Below are 22,826 nucleotides of genomic sequence, written 5' to 3'. Positions count from 1 at the left end.
GGCGGTGATAACTAACCTCGCTGTGATCATCCTACAGTATGTGCATGTATCACATCTTCGTGCCGCACCCCTTACACTTATGTCAGATGCCAGTTTTAGCTCAATAACTGGAAATAAAGACCACTCACAAATAGCAACATTCTTTAAACAAGAATGATTATACTCTCCCTTCAGCTAACCCTTTAATTTGGTTTCAGGAAGCCCAAGAGAGGTTCCTAATATATGGAGTTTTACTAAATAAATGAAGGGGAAAAAAAAATCTTTGCCCATTTTGGCAAACTGGAATACATACATAGAGATGTGATTTTTAAAAGAAGTTTATATATAATTTTCCAGAGTTTACCCAGCCTAACCTCACAGGCAGGAGTGCATTGAAGTTGCTTTAAAGAGAACAGCTATTTAATGCTCGTGTCAAAGGCCTAAAGCTTCCTGGGCCTGTGGAGCCCCTGTGTGATCAGACCCAGTCGTTCTCAAAACTAGCTGGGCCTCCAAGTCATCGTCTCCCATCTCAGATGCAGGGAGTCACCAGCTCCCTCGGGAATCCGTGTTTATAAACAGCAGCAACCTTCCTCAGTGGTTCCCGGCCCCTGTTGTTGCTTCTGCCTCCACGAGGCATCTGTCTGAACGCTGAGCAGAGAGACGGACCAGGTCGGAGCCGAAGAAACTCTTTGCAGAAAGAAACCTAGAAAACATGTGCTGCTCTCAGTGTATTGAAAATCCAGGCTTCACTTTTTACTGTGATGGGAATGTGTTTGGTCTAAACTGCTTTGTTTCTGGACCGGGTGGTTGTGATGCTGGAGTTTAGGAGCGGAGGGAACAAGAGGCAGGAGCATGTGACTGACTGATGAAGGTCTACCCCTTTTTACTCTGCCTAAGTCACTTTACATGACGGATACTTGCTTGTGTTATAAATTTTCTTGTCTTTTTTTTTTCCCGCCTGGAAGTTCCCAGGCCAGGGGTCACATCAGAGCTGCAGCTGCCAGCCACAGCCACAAGAGATCCGAGCCGCAGCTTCGACCTACACCACAGCTCCCTGCTGAGCAAGGCCAGGAATCGAACCCACATTCTCATGGACACTAGTCGGGTTTGTAACCCACTGAGCCACAAGGGGAATTCCTGTGTTATAAATTTCAAAGTGTTATTACTTGCGTGTTATTACTATTCCAAAAGTAGAAGACTTGTTTCAGTTGCCCTGTGTCATGGGAAGATGCCGTCTCTGTAGAAAAAGGGAATTATTTCTCCCCGGATGGAGGGGAGATGGCAGTGACATGACTGTGTCCATGCAACAGCAAGTCGTTTGAGGAAGGAGAGTGATGGCAAGATATTCTCATTGTCCAGAGCCCTGTCGCTGTGCCTGTGTTCCTGTTTTCATTTGTTTTCAACTTCTGTACCTTATGATCAAATTATATCCTTTGATGTTGAAACAGCTTTCTCTGTGAAAGGTGAAGGTTTGAGGAGAGCTAAATCTATTCTAGTGCTAAGCTGCTGTCGGGGAGGGAAAAAGAGTTTTCCTTCTCCCCGCCTAGATTCTCAGACCGGGGCCCTGCCAATGAGACTGGCCATAGATGAACAGGAGAAGAACAGGCTTTCACCCGGGAGCAATTCAGTGAGGAGTCGCTCGGAGGACTGGCTAGAACTGGGGCTCGTAGAGCCTCTTAGCAAAGAACCGTACATCTGTAGAAAAGGGATGAGACCGAGGAAGAGAGTTCCGCCTCCCAGGTGACCAGCGGTGGGAAGGCAAACGCGTGAGGTGCGGTCGGGTCGGTTCACCTTCTCCACGGCCCTAAAACTTCCCCAGCGCAGGTGGTCGTCGTCCTTTCTCGGAAGTTTCTCAGGGACACTCCAGGAAAGCCTCTTCTGCATCTGTTGAGTCTCAGATGCCTTCACTGCAGTAATCTTGATGCAAAATGGCACATCTGGGGTGGCATTTTCTGGTCCTCTATGTGGTTTTCTTGAATGAGGCGGGGAGAGACGATAAAACGGCACCCTAATGATATCAGTAGAGACCAGAAAATCCAGTCGCACCCAAAGCACGGTGGGTCCTTGCAAAGTTAATGAAGCGAGAAGGGGACTGGGGACAAACTGGGTATCATCTGACTACTTACGTGGTTATTGCAGAGTTACCCTCTCTGTTTACTGGGTCCACACTAGCACTTGTGGGAGGTATTATAGGTGACATACTTTTTTTTTTTCCTTTTTGGAGGCAGCTCTTTTTGCAGGTTATTGATTGTGAAGGGAGTGTATCTGCCTGTATCCCTCGGTTATACTTTAAAGCTCTAATACCTAGCAATCTTCTTCCTTCCGCTAGTCGCCACCTGTCACTGCAGTGCCTTGGGGTTTAGAAAGTTGAGAATTTATGCCCAATGAGCCAAGTTCCTTCCGAAAAAAGGAAGACAATATAAAATAGGGGATTTTTAGCATTTGTGCTCCAGCCCCTGGAATGCATTCCCACTCTCATGCAGAAGGCCACCTGCAGTGTGAACTATATTGAGCCCTTGTACTGCTCTCTGTATATTGTTTACTAATTATGCTACCATAAAATAGTATTCCTTTGTTCCCTCCCGCCAACAGTTCTTATTTAAAGATTTTGCTCTCCATTGTTATCTAATTATCCAGCTTTTGCCTGCTTGACAGCTTAAAAGCATTAAGAGCTTAATCTTCAACAACTCAACCAGTATATTTATATATTGGCAAATAATAGGAACTTAATAACTTAAGAGTTCCTTTAAAAAAAAAAATCCTCCTTAGTCATTCTTTAATAATGGGAGACAGAAATGTGTTTTGATTTCTGGATCCAGATATGAAGAGCATATAGTGCAGTTCCCTGGTGCTGTAGAAAAGTGGGACGAGCTGGCGTACTTGGGACACATTACTGATGTTAGAGAATTACACTGCTAGTGACTAGAGTTGTGACCGGAGACCGTTCATTGTGCAGGACTAATTGTATCAGTCTGGACCCATTGGGAAAATCCAAAGCATGCTAAGGATTTTAAATATAAAAGATTCAGTACAGCAAACTGGTTAGACCGTTGTTGGAAGAGTGCACAAGAAAAGTGGGGTTAGGCGAACAGGGTGAAGGGGTACCACCAGAATTTAAGAGTTCAGAGAAACACCACATCTCAGGAGCTTCCATCACCTCAAGAACAGAGATGGTGACAGAAGGACCACAGTCCAGCTCTGGGATGTGGAGGAAAGGACATGGCTACTTTAGAGATGCTGCCAAGGACCAGGAAAAAGAGGGAGAATTAGGTAGAAAAGGCTATGCCCTCTTCTAACCATCTGATCATCACCTGTGATTCCTATTGGCAGAGACTTAACAAGGAGCCAAGAAGCAAAGCACCCTGGGAAATGTAGTTTGCAGCTCATGGGAGGGTGAGCATAGGATTAGTAGGTAAATGATGTGCTTATTACCTGTCCATTTTTTGGATGGATAGTTCTTGCCAACTCAGCCCTTTTCTCTGTTTCCCTTAAAGTGCTTAATCACTTTGTACAGATGCTATAGAGGATAAAGTTGAAGGCAAAATAAGAGTAAACGGTCCCTGATTCAATCTGGTGTTATTCTTCAATAAGTAGTAGTAGTAAGAAGTACTAGTAGTAATACTAAGATAATAAAATATGTGGAGAAGGTTTTCGTTGTATAAACAAGGTTATAGTGGCTTTCCTGGGTGCATTAGAAAGAATGTCACCACAGACTTGGCGTTCCCATGGTGGCTCACCAGAAGCAAATCTGACCAGGGTCCATGAGGACACAGGTTAGATCCCTGGCCTCGCTCAGTGGGTTAAGGATTCGGCATTGCCCTGATCTGTGGTGTAGGTCACAGATGTGGCTTGGATCTCACATTGCTGTGGCTGTGGTGTAGGCCGGCGGTTATAGCTCCAATTCGACCCCTAGCCTGGGACCCTCCATATGCTTCAGGTGCAGCCCTAAAAGAACCAAAAAAAAACAAAAAACAAAAACAAAAAAAACAGAAAGAATGTCACCACAGATCTTGACTCAGATACATTTCACTTGCTGGAGAGAATTGGCTGAGAAATTAATAAAACATCGAATCTAGAGAGACAATTAAATGTTCGTATAATTAAGCAGCCTAAATTATTTCAAGTTGTTGAACTTTACATATTTCTTCATTTAAGGGCTAAAATATTGTAATTTGAATTTCTGAGTCTCATGGGAAATTCCGACAACATCTTCAGCAAATAGATATTCACAAATGTTTCCATAATTCATGAAACCTTTCTTTTTCTTGCATAATATGCCACCTATTTGCTGTCTGGAGTCATAGGGCAAGTCCAAATGTTTCTGTTGTCTAATGAAAAGACAGTCTTGGACAGTAAATAAGGAAATAGCCTTAAACTCTGATAATCATAATACTTTTTCGCAGAGTTGAAGTAACCAAGTCCTTCAGACGAGATGTGCATTCTTTGAATCGAGTTAAGGGGGGCAAGAGGGTCACCTGCTAAAGATCCATCACTCTCTCCCTCCGTGTGCTTTTATTAACGATGCAAATTGAGAGCCAGGCGTTCTGTATTCTGTTCTCGGTATTGAACAGCCGGCCCTCCCAGAAGAAAGCGGCAGGTCATTCCCTCCTTCCTGAAGGAGGCAAGCAGGCTCCAAATTGCCAAATTACCACTGGAGACTTTGCTGAGGTCATAAAGTATATGTGATACACTCATGGTTTTATATGAAGCTCTGATGTCAGCAGAAGATGCTGCAAGACTGTTTTTCACAAGGTGAATTTGACACAAGCAGCTTTTAATCACATTATGTGTTTTGTATACCATTTAAAATAATACCTAGACTATATGAAGTTCTTTCCAGAAAGATACTAATGATTAGGTTTTTAACTTACCTCTCTTCGATAAACATGATCGGATGTCTGGAATCACTCAATTATGAGTTAGTGATGGAAGGTTTGTGGGCTCAGGAGCTAGACCGCCTGGTTCTGCTCCCTGCTTTCCCGTTTCTAGATGGGGAGCTCTGGGCAAGTGACTTTCTTTCTCTGTGCCTCAGTTAGTTCATCTGTAAAATGTGGACAGTTCTTGACTGAAAAAAAAAAAAAATGTTTTGGCTGTGCCTATGACATGTGGAAGTTCCTGGGCCAGGGATTGAACCCACGCCACAGCAGCCGCCCACGCTGCTGCAGGGACCATGCCAGGTCCTTAACCCACTGTGCCACGAGAGAACGCCTCGTTGCGATTGTTGTGAGGATTCAATGAGTTAAGGTGAAAAACTAGAAGCTCAGTAAACGGAAGTTCAGTTTGGTTTGGTTTGGTTGTATCTTGGCGAGAGCGCGCAGCAACGCTGGAATGTTGATTTTGGCGGTGGGGTGGGGGGTCCACGCTTTATCTCCAGTATGCAGATCTGAATCGTCACGTGGATGCCCTGCACGCATGGAGAAATGCTACCGCGCTGAAGCCAGAGCACAGTCTGGCTTGGAACAACATGATCATCCTCCTCGATAACACAGGTACAGACAGCGGGCGAGCTGAGTCGGACGGAGCAAACGGCTCCACGGGGCAGCACCGCTGGGTGATTGGGGAATAGAAGTCAGGGTGCTTGTTCCCTCCAGCGTGTGTTAGAGGTTTTTTTTTAATTAACGTGGGGTGCGGTATTTTGCACGACAAAATGTCTGTTCTCCTGGAAAATTGGGTTTCCTTTGACATATTGGAATATGAATGTTTGGGAAGCGACACTTCGCTTGGCGTTGGCGTTGAGTCATGGGGGCAGGTGTGCACTGACATCTCATTTCTTCTGAAGCCTGAAGATGATGGCGAAATGGCCGTCATCCAGGGTGCTGGAGGTGCCCAGAAATAAAGTAAGAAAATGGCCTCTGGGCTTATGAAATGAACAGTGCCAAGTCCATGTTCTGAAATTCATGGACGATACTCAAAGGGGGTGCCCTCAAACCTGCATTCAGAGATTCTTATTTTCAATACAGTGCTAATAAACGTGATGATCTGGCTTCTTAGTCCATAGGAGACTCAGTCAATTAGAAGTTTCCCTGCTCCCCCCATGTTAAAAATCCAAGCATCTCAGGGAGTTCCCATTGTGGCTCACTGGTAACGAACCCAACTACTATCCACGAGGATGTGGGTTCAATCCCTGGCCTCACTCAGTAGGTTAAGGATCCGACATTGCTGTGAGCTGTGATAATGCCTAATCCTTAACCACTAGGCCACCAGAGGACTCCACTCAAAAGCTATTGTGGAGTTGCCATTGTGGCTCAGTGGGTGAAGAACCCAATGCTATCTCTGAGGATGCGGGTTCAATCCCTGGCCTCACTCCGTGGATCATGTATCCAGCGTTGCCTCAAGTTGCAGCATAGATCACAGATGCAGCTTGGATCCAGTGTGGCCGTGGCCGTGGCCATGGCCTCAGCTGCAACTCCGATTTGATCCCTCACCCAGGAACTCCTATTATGCTGCAGGTGCAGCCTTAAAAAGGAAAAAACTGCTCTTTGTGTGTTATGTCAGCATTATGCTTGACTGCGATGGCTTTGCAACTGATAGGATCATTTGTGTGTGTGTATATTACATTCCACATTGACTTTCTGACGTAATTTATTCATAATCACGCATGATGCACATAAGCCCTGTTAATTAGAGAGGCTGCAATGCTAGTACAGCATGAACGTGTTTCATACATTTTCTGGTTTTTACTCACAGGTAACTTAGCCCAAGCTGAAGCTGTTGGAAGAGAGGCACTGGAATTAATACCCAACGATCATTCTCTGATGTTCTCGTTGGCAAACGTGCTGGGGAAGTCCCAGAAATACAAGGTGCGTGACCTGCAGGCCGTGACCCGCAGCCTCTGGCGGGAGCCCCCAGTGTAACTTCTACCCGGTTAAATTCCGAAGGAGGCCCAGACGGGGGTCACTGCACAGGAGTGTGTCTGGGTCAGTTTGCTGCCTGGCGAAGTTGCCCAGAAGATGGATTTGTGGAGGCCAACGCCTCGTGCTTCTGGTCAGAATTCACCCCAGTTGCTCAAACATGGGAGGGGCAGAGAAGCTCAAAGAAGGATCCATGCTCTTCCCAGCAGCTGCCCAGCCCTGACATGACGCTGCGATGCTGTCCCAGGCTGTGGGGCGGGGAGGGAGCTCTGGTGTATTTCTGGGTGTTGTCTTCTGCCCGTAGAAAAACAGCCCATGGAGAATATAGGGTTGCTTCTTGCTGCTTCCAAGTTATTCCTCATCTATAGAAAGTCACGGTCATTGGCAAGGCCCTAGAAGTTTCTGAACAGCAAAACCCATGCAATATTAGGTCTCGGCTCTACCTAACTGGGCTCCCGCAATTGAGCAGCACAGACCATGATTCGGAAGGCGTGTGACTCCCTGTGTATTGAAGGGGACTCGGCATTACTAACAGCACTGACCTCAGACTTTAATTTTGTGGATCAGAACCACCAAGGGAGCCTGTGAGAACACAGAACCAGGCCCTCTCCCTGTGTCCCAGTTGGGCAATGTCAGGGAATATGCTCTTTATTTTATTTTCATTTTTAGTTGCCCCATGGCATATGGAGCTCCCAGGCCAGGGATCCTATCCAAGCTGCAGTTGACCTAAGCCACAGCTGTGGCAATGCCAGATCCCTAACCCACTGTGCCGGCCCAGGGATCGAACCCACGTCCCAGTACTCCCAAGACACCGCCAATCCTGTTGTGTCATACCAGGAGCTCCAGGCATATGGGGTTTTTTTTTCTTTTTTTTTTTTGTCTTTCCTAAGGCCGCACCCTTGACACATGAAGCTTCCCAAGCCTAGGGGTCTAAGAGCTGTAGCTGCCGGCCTACACCACAGCTGCATCAACACAGGATCCAAGCCTTGTCCGAGACCTACACCACAGCTCACGGCAATGCCGGATCCTTAACCCACTGAGCGAGGCCAGGAATCGAACCCATAACCTCATGGTTCCTAGTCGGATTCGTTAACCACAGAGCCATGACGGGAACTTAAAAATATGCATTTTTGCTTCCTAATACAGAAAGCACGCTTTTGGAAGCAGTGTCTTTGTCTTCTCATAAGAGAACTCTTTTCCTGTCTGAGTCAGGGGCTGTACTTCATTTTGGTCACACTAGGCCAAAAAGTAGGGATTGATTCGTATCTGCCGCAGCTTGTTCACTTCTCCTGTTCGGCTCATTGGACAGCATTATCAGTGTAATTTTCTGTAACAGCAGTAAGGTAGCTCATGCATTTCTCTCCTTTTTGAACTGAATAATCAGGGAGTTTAATAGCTTCAGTATACATTCTTGAATTTCTAGATTTTTCTCACAGATGACCTTTGGAGGGCTTTCATTTTATCTTTCCTGCACTGCTTGTGTAGAGGGGAGGGTGGGGAAGTTTCCCAGTTCCCTTCTAATGACTTTCCAGCCACCTGTCAGCCTGGGAGGGGGGTGGGGTATCCAGTGACCACGTCATCTTCAAGATAACAGCTTGTATTGATTTTTCTGTCATCCCACAGCCTCTAAACTGGAAATCCTATAAAGGTGACAGGACCTGGGGTTGATTTAGCTCCCCGTCCACATTGTTCTTTTTTTTTTTTTTTCCCCCCAGATAAAAGTAGAAAATACTCCATATAGCAGAATGGAGAAATGAATTTCCCATTTCTCTACACATTTCGCATCCTGTCTGGGCCGGGGGCACTGAGACTCAGATGAGGCAACGGAAGAGAAAATCTCAAATAGGGAACTTAGCTTTGGGTGCTGGGCAGGGATGCTCGGACAAGGAGGTGACATGGTGACTTGCAGGGGCCGAGCGAGCGGGCCCTCCCGCCTGTTCACCGTGTCTGTGGTCTGTACAACTCACTCTCTGGCTACGCGTGTGCTGTTTGAGGTCATCACTCACCTCTGATTGATTGGTCTCTTTAATGAGCTTGAGGGGGCTCCCTGAGGTCAGTCTTAAGCCCCATTTTTGTGTTTCTGTGGCCCTCCTGCCCGCTGAGGGGCACTGAGTACCTGCTTAGCCAGCAGCTGTGAAACGATGAAACCCCTCCCACATCCGCTCCACAACATCCATGCTTCTGGAATCTATTTTGAGTCTTTGATGTGAGCATCTCATTGTATCTGGTGACTGGGGGGCACTTTTTATCCAAGCAGCCCCTTTTCCCCACGGCTGTCACTTAACACTCCTCAGTCTGTCCATCTGTAAAACAGAGATGATGCCTAGAAAGAAACGCACAAGAACGTAACTGTTAAACATTGTATAAATGTATATACATTTATATGTGGCGTTCCCATTGTGGCTCAGCTCTGACAAACCTGACGAGTGTCCGTGAGGATACAGGTTCGATCCCTAGCCTCCATCAGTGGGTTAAGGATCCAGTGTTGCCATGAGCTGTGCTGTGGTTTGCAGATGCAGCTCAGATCCCCTGTGGCTACGGCTGTGGTGTAGGCCGGCAGCTGCAGCTCCTATTTGACCACTAGCCTGGAAACTTCCATATGCCACAAGTGGGGCCCTGAAAAGCAAAAAATATGTGTGTGTGTGTATACACACATTTATATATATATATATATATATATATATATATATATATATATATTTATACAATGTTTCATAGTGTATAGCAGTAATTTTAGTTTAGTGACCATTTAATAAAACTCTTAAGGATCATTAAATTCTATTAGAATTTGTAATGTCTGGAATTCCCATTGTGGCTCAGAGGGTTCAGAAACCGACTAGTATCCCTGAGGATACAGGTTCAATCCCTGGCCTTGCTCAGTGGGTTAAGGATCCAGTCTTGCCACAAGCTGCAGCTTAGGTCGCAGATTTGGCTCGGATCCCGTGTTGCTGTGGCTGTGGTGTAGGCCGGAGGCTACAGCTCCAATTTGACCCCTAGCCCGGGAACTTCCATACGCCATAGTGGGGACTTAAAAAGAAAAAAGTTGGAGTTCCCGTCGTGGCGCAGTGATTAACGAATCCGACTAGGAACCATGAGGTTGCGGGTTCGGTCCCTGCCCTTGCTCAGTGGGTTAACGATCTGGCGTTGCCATGAGCTGTGGTGTAGGTTGCAGATGCGGCTCGGATCCCGCGTTGCTGTGGCTCTGGCGTAGGCCGGTGGCTACAGCTCCAATTCAACCCCTAGCCTGGGAACCTCCATATGCCCCGGGAGCGGCCCAAGAAATAGCAACAACAACAAAAGACAAAAGACAAAAAAAAAAAGAAAAAAGTTAAAAGTAAATTAAGAATTTGTAATGCCTTTTGCCATTTAATTTCCAAGGTGTGGCTAATTCCCAGTGTGGCAGAAATACAAACAGCGTGCCTTCCAGTGGTTCACATTGCGTCTCCTGCCGATTCTCTCTTTGCATTGCCTGTTGCACGGGGCCTGTGGTTGAAAAGCAGATGACATTCAGAGAGCAGTTTGGCCAATTCTAGACGTTTATGTCACTTTCACGAAGCCTTTTTTTTTTTTTAATTTTGGCCACATCTAGATAACTACGTATTATTTAGTTGATATCTTTCTTTAAATAGACCCTTTTTTTATGGCTGCACCTGCAGCGTATGGAAGTTCCCAGGCCAGGGATTCAAGCCACAAGCCACAGCCGCTGCTGCTCCTGCGTCCTTTAACCCACTGTACTGCAGGCTGGGGACGAACCTGTGCCTCTACCGCAACCTGAGCTGCTGTAGTAGGAGTCTTCACCCGCTGTGCCACAGCAGGAACTTCTTTAAATAGATTTTTAACACCGACCAATCGTGTTTAAAGTGGAAACGTGCTCTCCTTACTAGAAATGTAATGTAGGTGAAAATAGAATAATTTTACTAAATCTCACGTAGGGACTATTGCTGAACAAAGCTCTGAGCCTGAGGACAGCCCTCTGTGAGCTCAAAGGGAGAGGAGCAGGTTGGGAGGGTGGCCCAGAGACTTTGTCTGGACTGAATTGCAAGAGAGGAAGGAGAGTCGGAGAGAGAAGGACTGACTGTTGCCACTGGGCATCCTGGGCTCCACTTCCTGTTGGACCACCTGTGTTCACTTTCCAGCTGGAGTGGTCCACAGGCTGTGTCTTGTGAAACACCGTCTGAGCAAGAAGATGCAGGTTTAGGGGTGCCACAGTGGTGATGCCGCAACCCCCCCTTGGCAGGGGGCGGGGGGACAGTGTGGCTGAAGTGACCTCTGACTGCTCGGTCCTCGCCACCTAGACGAAAAGGCCCTCACCTGCTTCTCCTTTGCAAGGCCTTGCTCTGTCCCCTGTGTTACCCTAAACCCTGGTCAAATACGTTTTCTCTAATACTCTTTAGAAAATACGTTCCTTATTGTCTGGTGATGAAAAACCATCCCCGCCTTTAAATGGGCGTGTATTTATTTGTTCCGTGGCATAAGTCAGCTTGTTACCTGGGTCTCAGAGCATCCTCAAACCTCCACAGAAGGTCAGTTTATAAATGGTGTATTGCTTCTCTCAACAGGGCCATTAAGAAGCCTGATTTAGGAGTTCCCCTTGTGGCTCAGTGCGTTGAGAACCCGACATCGTATCTATGAAAATGTGGATTCAATCCCTCGCTTTGCTTAGTGGGTTAAGGATCCGGTGTTGCTGTGGCTGTGGTATAGGCTGGCAGCTGCTGCTCCAATTTGACCCCTAGCCTGGAAACTTCCATATGCTCCGGGCGCAGCCGTAAAAAGACAGCCCCCCGCCCCCAAAAAAAGGCCTGATTTCATAGATGAGCATTTCATAGGCTTTGAGTACTTGCAGACTTCGTGTTCTAACAAGGGGTCCCTCCAGCCCCCTGCCTCCTAGGCCCCAGGGGCGGTCGCAGGAGCCTCTGACCCCTCCTCTCAGGGCTGTCCCAATGTCACCCAAGGTGGAGTCCGCTCCCCCACAAACCCACTCTTCCTCCTGACGCCCCTTGTTTTGTCAGCGTGCCATCGTTTTCCTCCCTTCCAGGCTCGGAAACTTTGAGTCCTGTTTTTCCTCCCCGTTACCTCGCTGGTGCTCATACCCGTCTCCACTGGCCTGGCCTTGCTAAGAGCGGCAGCCCCCAAACAGGCTGCAAGGCCCGCCCTCCCCGCCCCCAGCCCCACTCTCCTAAACTCCTCTGCATCCCAAGACCTGACCCTGACTGCAGTCGTCCTGAGTGGTGTGCACACTCGTGGGCGTTTGGGAAATGAGTTAAGGGAACCAAGAAGTGAGTCCAGTGTCCTAACTTGCTGAGCTGACTTGCCTTTTATCTCTACGTCTGTGGTCTCCGGGTGACACTGCTTCATCTGCATGTGGGCGGGCGTTTTAAAGTAGACAGAGGTCCCCTGGCTTTCCCGTTTCTCAGATTCGAGGGTTTTAAATGGAAAAGTTTGAAAATCATCAGAGGGAGCGCAGCTGCAAACCACCGCACAGCTGCACAACCCATTTGATTTTTGGTTGGTTTGTGTTGTTTTCATTTTTGTTTGTAGCCTCCCTAGCATGGCAGGAAAATCGTAGTGTTCTTTGAAGGAATTTCCACTCCTGAAATTCAGTGTAGACACTCACTGCGAACCGAGTTCTGAAGGTGACATCCTGCGCATTATCCTGACATCTTTACTCGGTCCCTCTCTGACCACATTGCTAAACTCAGGTTTTTCTCTGCCAGCTCCGTCTGAAAGGCGCTGGTTTCAGAGATGTTCGACAAGACGCCCAGCCTCTTTCTCAAGAGTGGCACAGGCCAGCAGAGGGCAGGGAAGCCCATCTCCCTGGACTTTGTAAAAACACATGATCCCAGGAGTTCCCCTCTGGCTCAGTAGGTTAAGGATCCAGTGCTGTCACTACTGTGGCTCTGGGCACTGCTGGGGCTCGGGTTCAGTCCCTGGCCCAGGAACTCCCGTATGCCCCAGGCGCAGCCAGATAAATAAAGCACATCATTCTGGATGTGGGAAGCTCCTCGGGAGAAGCTGAAGTAGGACATAAAAGGGAAGCTTGTCCTCGAACGCCCAGCCTTGGTTGTTGAAGCTTAGCCTTGGATCCTGATAAAGCTAGGTGGCTCTTTAGGAACAAGAATATAGGTGGTGTAATAGTCACCACTGGCAGCTTGTCACCAAGAACGGTTGGGCGTCTTTATTTCTCAGCATTGTGGCGGAAAGGGACCATCCGGCCGGCCGTGGTCCCACAATAAGGAGCTGGGAAAACACTCGGCGGGTGTCTCTGTGGCTGGATTGGAAGTGACTGCTTCACGGGGAAATGCATATAGGAAGATGGGTTCCCACATGTCAGGGGCATTCCGTCATGGTCACATATGAGCCTGCAGTGGCTGAGGTGACAGGTGGCTATTCTTCCTCATTCTCTTTGCTCATTTTTTCCAGCTGAATGGGTTGCTTCTGGGTTGCCCGGGGGGTTGTGCGTTCTTAGGGAAGGTTAAACAGACCCCATTTCCTACCTCAGGAATCCTGGAAGCCAGTCAATTCTTCGATGTTGATGGGAAATGACACTTGCCTGGGTGTCCTCAATAGCCCAGCATGTTCCTGCTTTGACCTTTGCCCCCTGCACCCTGAAATGACCCACTTGCTTGTAGTTGCTGAACTCCTGCCACTTCGGGGAGGCGGGTGGGAGCGTCATTGGCATATTCACCCTCTCTGTGAATCCCCTGCTGCCACTGTCACCTTTGTGTGGTTACGTGCTTCCTGACCCATCACCCTTCCAAGCCTCTGGGCCTCCTGAGTGTTTCTGGAAGGAGGTTTCCCTGGAACAAAACGAACAGGTTCCAAGTGTGAAAACCAGGGGTGATCAAATGGCACACAAAACTTTTGCATTGCGTTTGGTGCCTTATTTTATTCTGTATTTCATTTTTTAGGAATCCGAAGCTTTATTCCTCAAAGCAATTAAAGCTCATCCAAATGCTGCAAGTTACCATGGGAATTTGGGTAAGGAAATTTTTCAGTTTGAATCATTGAAATTCTGTGTCAATTTAATGAGATGGGTACATTTCTGTGAAATCACTGTTGGGAGAGTTGTTTTTCAAGTCTAGTATTGGCCTGTATTTGGTTCTAAAACAAAGCTCTTTTTTCTTTTTTTCAATGGCCGCACCTGAGGCATAGGGAAGTTCCCAGGCCAGGGACTGAACCTGAGCCGCAGCAGTGACCTACATCGCAGCTGCAGCAACTCCAATCCTTTAACTCACTGCATGAGGCCCCAGCTTGAATCCAAGGCTTCACAGTGATCCATGCTGTTGCAGTCAGATTCCTAACCCACTGCACCACAGCAGGAATTCCAACATGGCCTTTGAAAAGAAATTATTACCTTCATAAGGTAGCTAAATAATAGCCAGAGTACAAATCTTTTGTTTTACCCTTCTTTTGAGAGCCGCACCCATGGTATATGGAGGTTCCCAGGCTGGGGTCTAATCAGAGCCATAGCTGTCGGCCTACACCACAGCCACAGCAATGCAGGATCTGAGCCATATCTGCAACCTGCACCACAGCTCACGGCAACACCAGATCCTTAACCCACTGAGCGAGGCCAGGGATTGTACCTGCATCCTCATGGATACTAGTTGGGTTTGTTAACCACTGAGCCACAATGGGAACTCCACAAATCTTAATTGTATGATCAGAACACCCCCCCCCAGAAAAAAAAAACTCCACTCATTTAATCACCTTCTGAGGATAAAACTCAGATTTCCTTTCTCTTCTGAATGGTCCTAGAATGTTAAACTGAGAAATACTTTGGAAGTTTGAAGTCTGACATATGCCCTTTTGCCTCTTCTGTAAGAGATGGTCCATGCCAGCCTGGTCTTCCCGGCATTCGTCTGTTGTACGTCTTGGCTAAAAACCCATTTATAAGGATTTATTCCCTAGAATTCTGTTCTAACACTTTTCATATCTCAATGATTCACATTTTTAGAACATAGCCTGTTGATGTTTGGAAGGCTCAGTTGTGTACTAGTTTTTTCACCATCTCTCCTCCATCCAGACCCCGTAGGTTCTCCTTGCAAAAGACATGGAGCATCCGTACTTGCTCTTGTGCTGGTGCAGAAAGCTAGTTTTACTTAGAAAATCATTCTAATAGAGGCTTACCGTTCTAATAAGTAGATTCATTTTACTGTCGTTTTACGGTCAGATTTTGATGTTGGAGCCCTGAACTCCAGCTGGCAACAAACAAGCTATTATTTTGCCCAGAGGTGTAGAGGAGTCTTTATTAAAGTAAGTGACTAGCCTTCTACAAGGTCAGGGTGCTAAGCGGTGCAGAAGCCCAGCCCCATCCAGCCTGGCTCCTGGGAAATTGGAGGCAGCATCAGGAAACTAGCCTTACTCTTCCTTTTACTTCTTTAGGTGACAGTGTTGCTGTCAGGAGATGGATCTGCCTAGGGATGTGGAGGTGTCAGGGAGCAACTGGGAGTAGTTAGACAGTCGCCAGGGAGCGAGATTACCATAAATTTGGCTTGCAGTACAGACAGTGTTATTTTAAACAATGATTTTTGAAAACTGTTTGCAGAGGTTCTGTAATATTTCTTTGCAAAGTGGTTGGGGACACCGCAAGTTGTTCCGAAGCATCTCCAACGGCATTGATCTGTTGCTGTTTCAGCTGTGCTTTATCATCGCTGGGGACATCTAGACTTGGCCAAAAAACACTATGAAATCTCTCTGCGGCTTGACCCGTCAGCGTCAGGAACTAAGGAGAATTACGGTCTTCTAAGAAGAAAGCTGGAGCAGATGCAAAAGAGAAACGTCTGATCCCTTTTCCCTCCTTTTTTTGAGTTGGTGTGTGGGCGTATGAGGCATACCATTTCGTGTTTACGTTTAACCATGTAAAAGTCTTACACGTTGTTTATTTTTTCTCCTATGAAAACAAAGACATGCAAAAAGATTACAGCACCAGCAATATACTCTCGAATGCTTGATGCAGTTTTGGCATTGAAATTGTATTTTTTTCAGACAAATGTAAATTCTGAAATTCCAAGAAGGATGTCTTTTTTAATTAAAAAGAAAAGGAGAAAAAAAATTCTCTTCCGTGACTTACAGCAGGATTAAACCTGCATTTGGGATGGGAGTCATGTTGCGTGGACTCCTGCTATTATTGCACATCGACTGTGAACAAGAAATGACAAACTGACTCCTAGTTTATATAAATATCTAGTGTGTCTGTATATTAGAATTTTTATTTAATGACAAGAAAGTAAATTAAGATCGTTGGGTTTTAATTTTTTTCAAACAATACGCTAGGAACTACATTTGTAAGGAGATCGTTACTTGTATTTATTTTTATGTTTTTAGCAGGACAAATAACTGAGTGAAGAATGGAAATTGTAACATCTAGGGTATTGACATTTTTTCCATAGGAAAAAATTCACTCCTGCAATATTTTGGGGGTTCTCCAACCTGTGCTGCTTCAAAAACATTGGAAATTATGTAGTGTCCCACATAAACTGTCACTATGAATAGAAAATTCATGCCATGCTTCAGGCAAAAGCAGGCAGCCTGATGTCTTTTTTTCTTTCTGTTATACTAGTATTAAGAGGGCTACACATCCATGTAAGTTGCTTTTTTATGTTAACTGTAAAGCAGTTTTCCATTCAGCTTTCTGGAACCACAGAAAATGCAAGAGTAAATGTTCTCTCAAAAGGAACCACATTTGAGGAGTTTATGATATTTTTTAAGAACTGGATTATTTATCCTGTTTTATTGGATAAGAATAATCATGTTTGTTTTGCTTTATTCTTCTATATATACTGTTGACCTTATGACTTATGCAATCAATGTAATTTCTTATGTAGTAAAATAAAAATTACACAAACCAGTATAAAAGTGTTCATATTGTCTTCTCATTTATTTATCTATTTATTTTGCTTTTTAGGGCCACACCTGCAGCATTTGGAAGTTCCCAGGCTAGGGGTTGAATCGGAGCTGCAGCCAATGGCCTGCACCACAGCCACAGCAACACCAGATCCGAGCCCTGTCTGCAATCTACACCGCAGCTCAAGCAACACTGGATCTTTAACCCACTGAGCAAAGGGCAGGGATTGAACCCACATCCTCATGGATGCTAGTTGGGTTCGTAACCCACTGAATCACAATAGGAACTCTTTTTTTTTTTTTTTTAATTTTTAAAAATTTTTTGGCCACAGCATGCAGCAACTTGATGTGTATCTCAGTTCTCATGCCAAGTACTGAAAATGCTGAATCCTAACCACTAGCCCAACAGGAACCTCCCCATGCTGCCTTCTTAACAGATGATTTTCAAGTTTGCTGACTCTTTGTCCTCTTTCCCTTAAAATGAAATCGAAGTGACCTCTTCATCCCTTCTAGTAGGTGGCTTCTGTTTGGGACCATTTCATAGAATTGTACTATGGAGTTACCCAGATTCAACGAATGGGCGGAACGGATCCTCCACTGAGATGAGAATGGATCCTACATTGAGGTGAATTTGATATTCTACACTCACTTTGTGGTGGGGGGGGGAGGTTGGCAGGAGGCGAGGGCAGCCTGGAAGTTGGAGGGGGGCAGAGCAGCACAGAGTTGTAAATCAGTCGTTGTAATACGATGGTTGAGATACATCAGAAAAGAAACTGCCGTATTTCAGAGATTTCAGAAATGCCCCCAGAACAACAGTAAGAATTTATAGAGCTCTTAGGGGCCAGAGCTGCCTTATTCTTATTTATGACCCTATAGGGCTTAGCTTGGCAGATAATAGATGCACTCGATGCTTGTTCTTTTTTTAAAGCAGATTTCTTTCTTTAAAACAGTGCTTGTCTTTGGAGAGTAAAAAAATATATATATTTCTAAAAGCCCCTCAGGATTCATTATATTCCCCCACTGATTAGTACTAAAACTTGACGTCAAGAAGTGCCACTCCAGGACCCCTGCCTACAGAACGGATCCCCTTAGCTTTCACCCGCTCCATCTCTGGATTTCCATCACAAGCTGTCTTCTGTCCAGAGAAAACAGTCATCAGTTTGATTGATATTTCAGGAAGTCTTTTATCTCAGCGGATTTGGGAAGTTGCTGCTCCTTTTTCTTCCTCCTTTTTTCCATCTTAAGGTGGCTGCCCTCTTTATTTCTTGGGTTTCCTTTCTAACAGGACTGAAGTGGAACTCTGTCTCCCCATTCCCCTCTTATTTGGTTTTTGTTTGTTTGTGTTGCTAATCACAGTAGGGGTTGGGTGGGGGTAGGGGGAATGCCAGAACAAATGTGGGGGTCGTTGCCAGTTCGGGAAATCTGAGAGCCCTGGTCATGGTCCTTCTCCCCCGAGAGTGAGCCTCATGAAACCCTGCAAGGTGGTAAGCGGTGGTTTTTTCTTTATCTTCCCTGTTTAGACACATTCTTACATTTATTTCTTAAAAACTCCACTCTATAAACATGGCCCACCATGCCTTCCCAGGGCTCTTTGGGGTTCTGATTCTATCATTTTTCTTTTCTTTTTGTTGTCTTTTTAGGGCTATACCCGTGGCATATGGAGGTTCCCAGGCTAGGGGTCGAATAGGAGCTGCAGCTGCCGGACTACACCACAGCTGCAGCAGCTTGGGATCTGAGCCGAATCTGTGACCTACACCACAGCTCACGGCAACGCCAGATCCTTAACGCACGGAGCGGGGCCAGAGATTGAACCTGCATCCTCATAGATGCTATGTTGGGTTCTTAACCCACTGAGCCACAATAGGAACTCCAAATGACGGAGCTTAAATACTGTGCAGAATAGAAGACTGAGTTCCATGGCAAAGCACTGGACATCTGTGTTCATATTCACAAGTCGGCTTTGACTTTGGGGTGAAAAAACCTAGGTCTGGGTCTTGGCTCCAGCACTTCAACGTTATAGGCAAGTCATTTCGAATTGCTAAGCTCGGTTTCCCATCTGTAAAATGGGCATAATAAGACCTCTCTTGCAGTCAGGAAGTACTTGGCTCAATATTTGCCTCAATAAATGATAGACTAGATTTTTGGAGGAAGGTGTAGTTTTTGCAGCAGAACAGGTTTGACCTTCAACGCATTCATCCCCTTGTTCAATAAACGTTATGTCCCTTATGTGCCAGACACTCTCCGAGGCACGGAAATTTCACAGTAAGGGAGTGGACTGGGCCCTTGCCCTCATGCAGGAGGCTAGTGCAGTGAGATAATGTCAAATAGCCGAACAATTAATAACTGAAGAGGGAGACGGGGTCTAGCCTGAAGAGTCAGGAGAGGGTTCTCAGAGAAGGTGACCTCTGAACTGAGCTTTGATAGGAAGAAGATCACTCCAGGTCAGTAGTTCTCAACAGGGGAGAGTTTGCTCCCAGGGGACAGCTGGCAAAGCCAGTTGCTGGCTGTCACAACTGACGGGGTGGGAAGATGCTACTGTATACCCTGCAATGCGTGGGACAGTGCACCCCCCCAAAAAAAAATCTGGCCCCAAATGCCAGTAGTACTGAGGTTGAAAAAACCTGAACTGTACAGGAAGAAGAAACAGCATATGCAAAGGCCCTGTGGTGAGAAAGCTAAAGCATTTGGTGAACAAAAGCCAAGGGGGAGTCCAATCCAGGTTACCACATTCTTGCTGTGTACCCCTGTTGAGTGTCCTGGTGCAGACATCTGGGACTGGGCATTGTTACCAGCTCCCCTTTCCAGGGGACTCGGGGAATCAGCAGGCCCCCCCAGTCACCCATTCACATCTGTTTATTTGCAGCTGTCCCAGTGCCACAAGCTGTCAGGGCATTTCTTTGCTTTTTCTAGGTTCAAAATTCTGCATTAGCTGGCGAATCTCCGTCTTCCTGGAGGCACTGAAACATCAAGTTAAATTTTCTGTTTATTTCATAGGAAGAGATATTGGGTCAGTTGCCTCTGCCTTCTCCTTTGGGCCGTGTATTTATGGTAAAAGCTTCACCAGGCATCTGGAGGAAATGATGTGTTATATTGAGACAGAAACTCCATTCACTGAAGGGTCAGCCGTATTGTACGCAGTTAAGGGGACTCTCGGATGCACTTACCATATTGACCCAAATAGAAGGACCCCAAGTGTTGAGTAACCCTAATTTTCAGTAAAGAGACATTTCATATTACTTGAAATCTTCATTAATAAATACCAAATATAACTATTGACTATTATAGCCTCGTTTTAAAATCCCACAGTCTTGTCTTAAATGATTTCTCTTGCCTCTAACATTCCACCAAGAAGATATTAATTTAGGCGATGGCCCCTTTTAAGATAACATTCCTCACAAAATGAAAACCAGAAGCTGGTTTGTGCGCCAAGCCAGAGAAGCAAAGGCCTGACGTGGGACAGTTTGGTTGGGATGAATAAGGCAAGAAAATAGAATGGTAGAGACAGGAGCCAAGAGAATGCTGTCAAATGTTAAAGTTTCTCATTTGTTCTTCTTTCATATCCAATCTCTTCTCTTTAAAGTTATAGGAATGACAGGGTTTTTTTTTAACATGGGCTGTTTCTGAGCAGGAAGAAGTGAGAAGAGAGAGACTTTTTACCTCCTACTTTGTAAATGGCAGCGTCGTTTGAAATCATTTTTCCTTCTACATAAAGGAACACGTGTAAGACCGCAGAGACACCTTCAAGGCAGCCATGGATGGGTTGGCAGTGAAGCTCCGATGAGGGGTGTTGGTGGGGAAAAGACACCATCGGGGAAGCCCGGGGAACTAAACCTGGTCGATAAATTGTGCTGCTCCACAGGTGAGAGACATGCTGGGGACCCGGGGCCTCCAGAGCGAGGCTGAGTGAAAAGAACTGGGGGGCGGGGGCAGCCTCGTTTAGACTGTTGACGGAGCGAAGGGTGGACAATGCAGACTCATTTGTGAAGCATGCCTTTAAATCGTCACAAGATTCTGCATGCTGTATGACTCTCTTGCTGGTTGTCTGGAAACGGCTGGAATGGGGGGCGGGGGCATACAGCTTGAATGTGAAGATGATGTGATGGGGTGGGAAGATGCTACTGTATACCCTAGAAAAATCTATGTCACACCCCGTTAGAATGTCATTCTTCCATCTACCAGACCTTAGGCAAGTGGAGTGCGTTGAATTCAGGTCCACCCAGAAAGAATTTCCGAGTGTGCCTGACTTTTGGAAATCAGGTCTCAGATAGCATCGCTTAAGGATCTTGAGCAGAAGTCATCCTGGTGCAGGCTGGGCCCGAAATCCGATGATGGGTGTCTCCTAAAAAGAGGAGAGAGGAGTTCCCATTATGGCGCTGCTGAAACAAATCCAACTAGTAACCACAAGGTTTCAAGTTTGATCCCTGGCCTTGCTCAGTGGGTTAAGGATCCGGCGTTGCCGTGAGCTGTGGTGTAGGTGCAGACGCGGCTCGGATCCTGTGTTGCTGTGGCTGTGGTGTAGGCCAGCGGCTACAGCTCCGATTGGACCCCTGGCCTGGGAACCTCTGTATGCCACGGGTGCATCCCTAAAAAGCAAAAAAAAAAAAAAAATTAAAAGAGAGGAGAGGAAACAGAGAGACACAGAGAAAAGAAGCCCATGGGAGGATGGAGACAGACCGGAGTGATGCTGCCCCAAGCCAAGGAGAGCTGGGAGCCCCCAGAGGCTGGAAGAGGCTGGAAGGGGCCTCTCCTAGAGCCTGCGAATGAGCCCAGCCCTGCCCACGCCTTGATTTCAGACTCCCGGCCTGCACAACAGCATTTCTGTTGTTTACAGCACCTACTGTGTGGCAATTCCTGGCCACTCTGGGAAGCAAACACAGGAAGTGCTTCTGTGGTTCAGCACCTCAGCGTCCTCATCCATAAAATGGGGGTTAATACTACCTTTTTCACAGACCTGTTGGGAGATTGAAATGAGAAGAGGTACATAGAGCCCTAGACTCATGACTGAAACCATGACAGTTGAAGGAGGGGAGTTCCTGCTGAGGCACAACTGGATTTGCGTCACCTCTGCAGCATCAGGATGCAGGTTCAATCTTGGCACCGGAAACTCCATAGGCCGTGCCTCGGGGCAGCCAAAAAAACTAAATTAAATAAAATAATTGAAGGAATGAGGGTCATTCTTCCTGAGGTTTTTGTCCCATAATTAAATGACTCAGAAACAAGCTCATGGGGTTAATAGATGCAAACTGTTGCCCTTGGAATGGATGAGCAGTGAGATCCTGCTGTGTAGCCCTGGGAACTATGTCTGGTCCCTTATGATGGAGCATGAGAATGTGAGAAAAAAGAATGTGTACATGTATGTGTAACTGGGTCACCATGCTGTACAGTAGGAAAAAAAATTGTATTGGGGAAATAATTTAAAAAATTAAAATTTAAAAAAAGAAACAAGCTCAGATTTCTATTTTTATCACTGATGTTCTAAGTCTGATTAGTTCTACAAGTACTTTAAATCGGTTACACTGTTTATCAAAAGTGCCTTGAGCTTCCTGCATTTCTAATCATTTTATTTTTAAATATGTGGTATTTTTCCAGGACCAATAAAGCTTTCTGCTTCCTACTTGTCAAAAGTGTTTGAGAAAATGTTTTCCCTGTGGATTTAAATTGCAATTTAATCCATTTATTTAAATATAGTTTTTTAAGTTACATTTTGATAGCATTAATTTTTTTTTTCTTTTTAGGGCCACACTCGAGGTGCATAGAGGCTCCCAGCGTCGGGGTCCAATACAAGCTGTAGCTGCCAGCCTACGCCAGAGCCACAGCAACACGGGATCTGAGCCGCATCTGTGACCTACACCACAGCTCATGGCAACACTGGATCCTTAACCCACTGAGTGAGGCCAGGGATTGAACCCACAACCTCATGGTTCCTAGTCAGATTTGTTGCCACTGAGCCACGACAGAAACTCCTGAGAGCATTAATTTTGATGAACAGATTCAAGAGAGGAATTTCAAAACAGCTCATTTCTAGAACTTTCTAATAATGTATGTGGATGTCAGCTTTGACAGTGCCGGTCTAGGAATCTGCAGATATCAGCAAACAGGATGATCAGTGGAAAGAACGGAGGCCAGAAGCGTGAGATCTGTCCTGGTATC

The 22,826-nt window shown here is 46.1% G+C and overlaps 1 protein-coding gene across 6 annotated transcripts in view; it reads left to right on the top strand.

The window, feature by feature from the left end:
• The window catches only part of TMTC4 (transmembrane O-mannosyltransferase targeting cadherins 4), an 81,167-nt gene extending 64,479 nt beyond the window's left edge, over nucleotides 1-16,688 (top strand). For 5 of the 6 annotated variants that reach the window (XM_084981111.1, XM_005668511.4, XM_084981109.1 and 2 more), the window contains 4 exons: nucleotides 5,354-5,468; nucleotides 6,667-6,779; nucleotides 13,739-13,808; nucleotides 15,469-16,688. In XM_084981111.1, the coding sequence (XP_084837237.1) occupies nucleotides 5,354-5,468; nucleotides 6,667-6,779; nucleotides 13,739-13,808; nucleotides 15,469-15,617 (447 nt within the window). In that variant the 3' untranslated portion in view covers nucleotides 15,618-16,688. 6 annotated transcript variants of the gene reach the window in all.
• The last annotated feature ends 6,138 nt before the right edge of the window (nucleotides 16,689-22,826 follow it).

This window comes from Sus scrofa, chromosome 11, assembly GCF_054392235.1.
Source record: "Sus scrofa isolate SSC_HxYL_T2T_F1_AM1 chromosome 11, Sscrofa_HxYL_maternal_Yorkshire_Landrace_v2.0, whole genome shotgun sequence".
Lineage (NCBI taxonomy): Eukaryota > Metazoa > Chordata > Mammalia > Artiodactyla > Suidae > Sus > Sus scrofa.
The sequence above is the reverse complement of the archived record's forward strand: the minus strand, read 5'-3'. Positions and strand labels throughout refer to the sequence as shown.